General features: G+C 38.0%; 1 protein-coding gene across 1 annotated transcript; it reads right to left on the bottom strand.

The window, feature by feature from the left end:
• Positions 1-2278: 2278 nt before the first annotated feature.
• LOC138873650 (uncharacterized) lies at positions 2279-7868 on the bottom strand. The gene is made up of 7 exons (XM_070152126.1): positions 7764-7868; positions 7568-7652; positions 3475-4028; positions 3303-3349; positions 3086-3244; positions 2733-2922; positions 2279-2599 (listed from the first exon to the last, which is right to left on the bottom strand). Exons 1-7 carry the CDS (start codon positions 7866-7868, stop codon positions 2279-2281), a joined length of 1461 nt encoding a protein of 486 aa, XP_070008227.1.
• Positions 7869-8860: the final 992 nt, after the last annotated feature.

The raw sequence follows: 8860 nt of genomic DNA, 5'->3' as shown, positions 1-8860 counted from the left end.
AGTGGTCATACTCGGATAGTGTAGGCGACATCCCCCAAAAGGTCTCACCTTTGACATGTGTTCCAGCATAATTTTTCCAATATCGACCTTCATTCCTATTAAAAATGCATAAATCAAACAAACCTTTAGTTTTTATACATCCGTATCACTTTGTGTTGGCATGATTTTTGCATTTATCAGCTTCAAAATAACTCTTGCAGGACGTTGGAATGTTCCTTTTTTCATCTCCTTGTGAAAATCATTTGAATCTCTAGTCCATAAGGCAAAGGAATCTGCACCACATAGCTTCTGGCGAATGTCTGGGTAGTCTGGCCTACGAAGAAACCTTTAAAATAGCTTATGTGAATACTCGGTGAAACCCATTATTTGATTTATTACATTTGAAGAAAGTGGAATCACTCCGTTTCTAACCCTTACTTGGTAACTTGCATCTAAATTGCCTCCTGGCTGCCAATTGGCGTAAAATTCTTTTACCACGTTGATATTCACACTATCACCTTGGCGAAACAACCCTTCAAATCCCAAAGCTCGAATGCTAATTATATATTGCAGTATACTTACGAGCAAGCTTTGTTTGATCTATGGCAACTTCAGGAGTTGGTGGCACAGTAGGAATAAATGATTAGAACCATTGTATTGAATGAGCTGGAATAGGCTTGATGCCATATTTGCACTCTGGTACCTCGTCTGCCTCATGATTGATGTGTTCCTCTCCCTCCTCAACTGGTGGCGGAGGGGGGTGCCCGTCTACCTCCCCGTCGGCTACTAAATGCAACCTCAGATAGGCCAGTGTTTGATCTTTTACTTGGGCGCCGAGACATTATACCTATACAACATGATATATTAGCTAAAACATACAAAAATAATTTAAAAGCAAGCGGAGTAAATACCCCACACTTATGTTATTATCATGTTGACACTTAGAAATGATAACAGAGATTCAGAATACCATGTTCTTAAATTAGAATGACATAATGCTTATCGGTCTACCCAACATTAGAGATAATTACTACAATTGTAAATAAAAAATTGGACATTTCAAAAACTAAGCTGAAAATATAAAAAATAATCATAAAAAGAAATTAGTCTATTTTACAAAATCCAAGATTATTATACAAAATATACTACATAGGCACATTAGCACGAATCCTACAGGTCATTTTACATCTAGCAAGGGAAAAATCATGGTGTAGCCTAATGGCATAGTTGTTATTAAAAATAACATCTCACAATGCAATTTATTTCTCTATTTTGCAACATTATTCAATTTCATGTCACTTAGTCATTTCAACAAGCACATTGTAAGTATGTCTTGCATTCTTTATATTTTAACTTGAAATGAGGCAAATTCACCATATCAATAACACAAATATACCTCACATCACAGCTACAACATCACCACATCTTTACATTAATATTCAATGCATAAATTTTCCACCTTCTTTCATGTATTTTCGACATAGTGTACCCCTCAACAATCTTCAACAAGAACTCAACCCATATCACCTTAACACCCAAAAATCCTCCATAATCACAAAGATAATATACATTTTAAGTTTCTAATACTATTTTCAACAATAATAACAAAAGAAACTAAAAGAAAATTAAAAACACAATTCTTGCTAGGGTTCATATAAATACAATTGAAATAAGAAACAAATAAAACACAAAATACTACTAGATTTAAAGAAAAGAGAAAAGAGAATACTTACCTTGCAAGAAGAAGAATGATTTGGTGATGGATTTTTGAGTGAATTTGGTTTTTATTCTTTGGTTTGGTAAACTAGAGAGGCAGAAAGTTTGGGAGAAGGAGAAGGTTAATGAAATAAGGGGAGGGGGGGGGGTCCTAGGCTTTAAGGGTTTTTTTTTTAAAAAAATTATTTTTTTAAAAAAATAAAATTACACTACCGCGCCGCCCCCTGCGGCATCTCCCCCCCCCCCGGCGCGGTAGTACAAAAATCCTAGCTGCTCCGATAATTTTGTATTCTGCCTCGTCTGTGCAATTTTGCCTCACGCGGTGCGTGGCACGACGCCCCATGCGGTGCAGTAAGCCAATTTTTCATAGAGTTAGCCCATTTTTGAGTTTTTAGCTCACAATTTACACCCTACTTCATTGTACACTGATTTTATGCCAAATTCATTCTTGCACCTGAGTAAAAACATTATAACATGTAAAATCTAATATTTCTAAACTTCAATTAAAAGTAAGTGATGTTATTCATTGGGTTGCCTCCCAACAAGCGCCTGATTTAACGTTGCGACACGACTTAACACTGCATCACACATCAACAAAATCTATCGAGGTTTTGTGACGTTTAATATCACCACCCCAATAGTGTTTTACTCGCTGCCCATTCACCAAGAATGTACCACTTGAATTTATGTCCTGTAATTCAATAGTTCCATGAGGAGTCACACTTATCACAACGAAAGGACCTGCCCGATGGAACTTAAGCTTTCCAGGAAAAAGTTTTAGCCTTGAATTAAACAAGAGAACTTCTTGACCTGACTCAAACTCACGATGTAAGATGTGCTTGTCATGCCATCTCTTGGTCTTTTCTTTATACAACTTGGCATTTTCATAAGCATGCAACCGAAACTGATCAAGCTTATTGAGTTATAGCAGTTTTTTTTCACTAGCTAAGTCTATATCCATATTTACCTTTTTGATTGCCCAATAAGCTTTATGTTCTAGCTCAACGGGCAAATGGCATGCCTTTCTATAAACTAACCTGTATGGAGAAGTACCTATTGGAGTCTTGTATGCAGTTTGGTAAGCCCACAATGCATTTTCTAACACCTGACCAATCCTTCTTATTTGCACTCACTATTTTCTCCAAAATCGGTTTTACCTCTCTGTTTAACACTTCAACTTGACCACTCATTTGAGGGTGATACGCAGTAGCAACCTTGTGTCTTACCCTATAATTTGCTAGAACATTTTTCAACAATTTGTTAATAAAGGTGCGTTCTTCCATCACTTATAAACACCCTTGGAGTTCCAAAGCGTGTGAAAATGTGCTTCTTTACGAAACTTACCACTACCTTCGCATTATTAGTAGGAAGAGAAATGGCCTCAACTCACTTAGACACATAATCGACTGCAACCAAAATGTATCTGTGACCATTAGAGTATGGAAATGGTCCCATGAAATAAATTTCCCAAACATCAAAGAGCGCTATTGCCAAAATATTTTGCAAAGGCATCTCGTTCCTCTTCGTGATTGTACCTGTTCTTTGACATCTGTCACAATTTTTAACAAAAGCATGTGCATCTTTAAACAATTTTGGCCAGTAAAAACCTTATTACAAAACCTTTTGTGTAGTTCTGTCTCCACCATGGTGACCTCTATAAAAAAAAGCATGACAGTCACGCAATATTGCATTCATCTCTTCCTCGGGGACACACCTTCTTACCAATTGATCTGTGCATTGCTTGTATAGAAAAGGCTCGTCCCACATCTAAAATCTCACGTCATGTAAAAATTTTCTTCTATGATCAGCTGTAAATTCTGGTGGAGTCACCCCACTTGCAATAAAATTCACATAATCAACAGACCATGGGTTTTCATCCGAAGTGATGGCTAGTAACTGTTCATCAAGAAATGTTTCTTTGATTGATTCTCCTTCAGTTACATGGCCTCGATTTTCCAACCTGGACAAGTGATCTGCAACCTGATTCTCTATCCCTTTTAGATCTTGAATCTCTAAATCAAATTCCTGCAAAAGAAGAACCCATCGAATTAACCTTGGCTTGGCATCTTTCTTTGCAAATAAATACCTGATAACCGAGTGATCTGTGTAAACTATCACTTTGGTTACCACTAGATAGGACTTGAACTTATCAAATGCCCATACTACTGCAAGCAACTCTTTTTTAGTAACAATGTAATTGATTTGTGCTGGATTAAGAGTTCTACTCGCATAATGAATGGAGTAAAAGATTTTCTCCTTCTGCTGCCCCAAAACAGCTCCAATGGCTATGTCACTCACATAACTGTAATGACCGGATCGGTCGTTTTGAGCTTCTACGCATCATTCAATAGTTGAGGCCATAAGCAGCTTCATCTCTGGTATATTGACTTGTGTGTATGGTCAGAATTAAAATTCAGGAAGTTTGGAGTCAAATCTAAATGGAAATTCTCATTTTGAAAGCTTAAAATTGAAGAAATGAACTAGGATTGGAATTTTGAGTAAACGACCTCGGAATTGGGATCCAAAGGTTCCAATAGGTTCGTATGATGATTTCGGACTTGGGCGTATGCCCGGATCGGGTTTTGGATAACCCGAGAGCGTTTTGGCGCCTATTGTCGAAGATAGCATTTTAGAAGAAATTGCATCAGTTTGGCTTAAAATGCATTTCAGTGTTATTGATGTCCATTTGGAATTCCGAGACTGGGAGTAGCTCCGTATGGTGATTCTGGATTTGGGAGAGCGATCGAAAGTGAATTCGGAGGTCCGTAGGTCATTTTGGAGTCGTTTGGCTAAATATAGAAATTTGAAGGTTTTTGAGAAAATTCGACCGGAAGTGGAAATTTTGATATCGGGTCGGAATGCGATTCCGAAAGTTGGGGGCAAGTCCGTAATGTCGAATGTGACTTGTGTGCAAAATTTGAAGTCATTCCTGAATGATTTTGGTAAGGTTTGAGACACTTAGTCTCTTTTAAGGAAGCTTAAGTTGGAAAAGTCAACCGGATATTGACTTATGTGTTAGAGCACTCGAAATTTTATGGTTCGGATAGCTTTGTTAGGTGATTTGGGACTTAGGAGTGTGTCCGGAATATTTTTGTGATGACCGGTGTAGAATTAAGCTTGAATTGGCAAAGTTAGTATTTTGGCGAATTCCGGTTGATAGGTAAGATTTTGATCCGTGGCTCGGAATGGAATTCCGAGAGTTGTTGTAGCTTCGTTATGTCATTTTGGATTTATCTGCAAAATTTGAGATCATTCGGACTAGTTTTGACGTGTTTCAACATCGGATGTGAAAATTAGAAGTTTCAAAGTTCATAGGCTTGAATCCGAGGTGAATTTAGTATTTTTGCGTTGTTTTTGGTTATTTGAAGAAACAACTAAGTTTGTGTCATATTATGGGACTTGTTAGTATACTTTGTTGGGATCCCATGAGGCTCGGACAAATTTTGGAAGAGTTTTTGGAAGATTTTTGTCATTTTGAGCATAAATGTAATGATCTAAAGGTTCATTTTTAGTTCTAGAGATCCAAATTTGATTCTGAGACTTCCAGAATTTTGATAATGAATTATAGGACTGATCTAGAAATTTTGGTCTAATTTCATCAAGTCGCAATTGGGGTTTTAACGTGAAACATGAGTAATTGTTTAACGAGCAAAATGGATATCGCACTGGGCAAATGAGCTCCGAATTGTGTTTCGATTGAAGGGTTGTGTTCGTATTATTATTTGTGACTCATAGGAATAATAATCATCTAATTCTAAGTTCGTATGAAGGAGTTAGAGCCTTTTTAGTGAAATTAAAGAGTGCTGGTGCATCAAGTCTGGTGTGGCACTTTTAGCTACCAGATTTGGGTCTTTAGCGACCAGATTTGCTTATTAAAAGCTGCTGCGTTTCTGCTCGTTTTTTTTACCTATTTTCTTGCAAAATAACACGGTTTGGGGCGATTTTTGACCAAGAAATCATGAGAAATCTTGAGGTAAGTCACTTGTGAATATTTCTACTCCATAATATTGAATTATCATCGAATAATCCGACTAGATTACATGTTTTTGAGGTGTAAATTGGGGATTTTGGACCTAGGGATTTGAAGATAAGATTTGAAGATTTGAGGGCTCGGGTTTTGCCAACTTCGTGATTTTTAGCGTTTTTCGAGTATTTTCGATTGGGTATTGTTCCCTTAGCACATTGTGATGTATTCGCTCTGATTTTGGTTAGATTCTACGCGCGTGGAGGCCGATTTGAGCGGCAAAGGTGTCGCAAGCTATAGATTTCACCGGTTCGAGGTGAGTAATGATTTTAAACGATGCACTGAGGGTTTGAAACCCCGGATTGCACAACATACTGCTATGTTGAGATGAGACACGCATTGTATGACGAGCGCGGGGTCATTTACTATTGGGGATTGTGACTTGGTCCATCCTAGTTGATATTTTTACAGCGTAATTGATAAAGATTTATTGTTTTTCACTATGGTTGGGGCTTATTGCCATATTTGGGCTTCGTGCCCAATTATCTGAAATCTTTTGTGAATTTACATCACTATTTTCCTCACGAATTGAAATATTATTTGAACTCAGTCCAATTGAATTATATTATTTTGTGAACTCAGCTACATTTATACTCAACTCGAGATTTAATGATATTTATAATGTTGTTGAGCTGAGCACTATTGTTTTACTGATGCCCAAGAGGCTTATGATTATTTTCTGGACTGATTGAGGCCGAGGGCCATACGTGAGGATATGTTGAGTGATGTGAGGAGGCTTTCAGGCCTCGAGTGTTATGTGAGGAGGCTTTCAGGCCTCGAGTTTGATGTGTGAAGGCTTTCAGACCTATTGATATTGCGCTTGGGTTGTAGGAGTCCCTCCGAAGTCTGTACGCACCTCCAGTGAGCGCAGGGTACCCAGGTGAGTTGGGAGTGGGACCGAGAGGCCGTTGCTTGTGTGTGGTGAGTTGGGAGTGGGCCCGAGAGGCCGTTGCTTGTGTGTGGTGAGTTGGGAGTGAGCCCGAGGGGCTGATGTTGTGTGCTGGTGAGTTGGGAGTGAGCCCGAGGGGCTGATACTATACTGAGATTTACATATTGAGCCCGAGGGGCAAGCTTTTGATTTATCCTTACTGTGGAAATTATTTGTCTTTACTGTTTTAAAAGAAGAATTATCTGATACTCACTATTTTACTGTATAACTGATTTTACTGCTTGGGATAGCGCTATATTGTGCCGTTATGAGATTTCATGTTTTCAGTCGTTATTTATTTTTATTACTCACTGGGTCGGAGTACTCACATTACTCCCTGCACCATGTGTGCAGATACAGGCAGAGCTGAGTTCGCTCCTGAGCACTGATTCTTTCCAGGCCAGGCGGTGACTAGGAGTAACGAGGTAGCTGTTGACGTCCGCAACCCCGTTTTCTCCCTTATCTTTGTTATTTATGATAATTCCAGACTTTGTAAAATATTAGTAAACTCTGTAGTAGCTCATGACTTGTGACACCCCGATTTCGGGCTGAGTTGGGATGGTTTTCCTTGTCCTACCACGTTTATTTCGCATTGAAGATTATATTGCTTATGATTTAGACTTATTCCTGTTAAGTAATTATAAAGAGATGTACTGTTTTGTTGATTGGCTGGCCTTGTCCTCACGAGAGGCGTCATCACGACCTGGTTGGGATTTTGGGTCGTGACAATGACACATCAACTTAAATGGAATTTTCCAATCCGGAACAATGATAATTGGTGCGGTAACTAATCTTCTTTTCAACTCATCAAATATTTTCAGACAAGCATCATCAAACTTGAAAGATGTCTCTTTCTTAAGAAGCCTGCACAAAAGAGATGAAATTTTTGAATTTTTTTTTAATGAAATGACGATAAAAACCTGCATGGCTCAAGAAACTGTGATTTCCTCTAACTGATGTCGGTGGAGGTAATTTTTCAATTGCTTCCACCTTTGTTTTATCTACCTGCAATCCATTCTTGGACACTTTGTGCCCTAAGACGATACCTTCTCTTACCATGAAATGACATTTTTCCTAATTCAGTAGAAAATTTGTTTCTTCACACCTAGCAAGTACCTTGTCAAGATTCATTAAACATTCATCAAAAGAACATCCAAATAAAGAAAAATCATCCATAAATACTTCCACAAATCTTTCAATCATATTAGTAAAAATAGCCATCATACACCTTTGAAAAGTCGCAGGTGCATTACAGAGACCAAATGAAATTCTTTTAAATGCATATGTCCCATAGGGACATGTAAATGTGGTCCTTCCTCCATATGAATTTTATGCATGCAAAAAGCTGGACTAATACCTCTTATGTCAGAAATTGTCCACCCAATTGCTCCTTTATGCTCACGTAGTACTCTCAGCAATTTTTCCTCCTGCAATTTAGACAAGTCAGAAGAAATGATAACAGGTAACGTATCAAAACTACCCAAATAAGCATAATGAAGGTGAGAAGGTAAATGCTTTAGTTCCAATTTTGGAGCTTCTTCAATTGATGGCTTCGGAGGAGGACCATTTGGCCTGTTCAAAGGGATTTAATCCTCTCAAACATTCACATGATGCTTTCAATATATGCTTCATCTCTTCAGCCTCATTATTAATCTCCAAACTATCAAAAACATGATTACTTTCTCTAAAGAATCCTTCAAATATACGCTTGGGGCAATAAGTTGCTCATCCATCTCCATGACAGATATCATAGACAACTCTTCATAATGATGAGGAAGTTGAATTGCTTTGTATACATTAAAAACAACTTCTTCATTATCAACTCTCATGATCATTTTTCCTTCTCTTACTTTAATTAAAGCATCACATATAGCCAATAGAGGTCTTCCCAATATAATAGGAGATTTTTCATTGGCTTCAAAATCCAAAGATAATGAAATCAGTCGGAAAATAAATTTTCCAATTTTCAGCAGCACATCTTCAATCACCCCTTCCGGGTAAGCTATGGACCTGTCTACTAATTACAACATCACAGTGGTGGGTTTTGGAGCTCCCAAACCCAATTGTTTGTACAAATACAAGGGCATCAAATTTATGCTCGCTCCCAAATAACAAAGTACATGGCCTACATCAATATTACCTATTCTCACAGGGATAGTAAAGCTGCCAGGATCCTTAAGCTTTTGAGGAAGCTTATTTTGGACCCTTGAAGT

This window comes from Nicotiana sylvestris, chromosome 7 (assembly GCF_000393655.2).
Source record: "Nicotiana sylvestris chromosome 7, ASM39365v2, whole genome shotgun sequence".
Classification (NCBI taxonomy): domain Eukaryota; kingdom Viridiplantae; phylum Streptophyta; class Magnoliopsida; order Solanales; family Solanaceae; genus Nicotiana; species Nicotiana sylvestris.
Note: the sequence above shows the minus strand (reverse complement) of the source record. Positions and strands in the feature narration are given on the sequence as shown.

What these genes read in the sequence shown, in the direction of transcription:
- LOC138873650 (XM_070152126.1), bottom strand. Translation starts at nt 7,868, where the DNA reads ATGGCTATTTTTACTAATATGATTGAAAGATTTGTGGAAGTATTTATG. An exon ending in GCAGTCGATTATGTGTCTAA is followed by an intron (nt 2,923 to 3,085) that starts GTGAGTTGAGGC and finishes AGCAAATTATAG; the next exon opens with GGTAAGACACAAGGTTGCTA. An exon ending in ATAGGTACTTCTCCATACAG is followed by an intron (nt 2,600 to 2,732) that starts GTTAGTTTATAG and finishes AAGCTTGATCAG; the next exon opens with TTTCGGTTGCATGCTTATGA.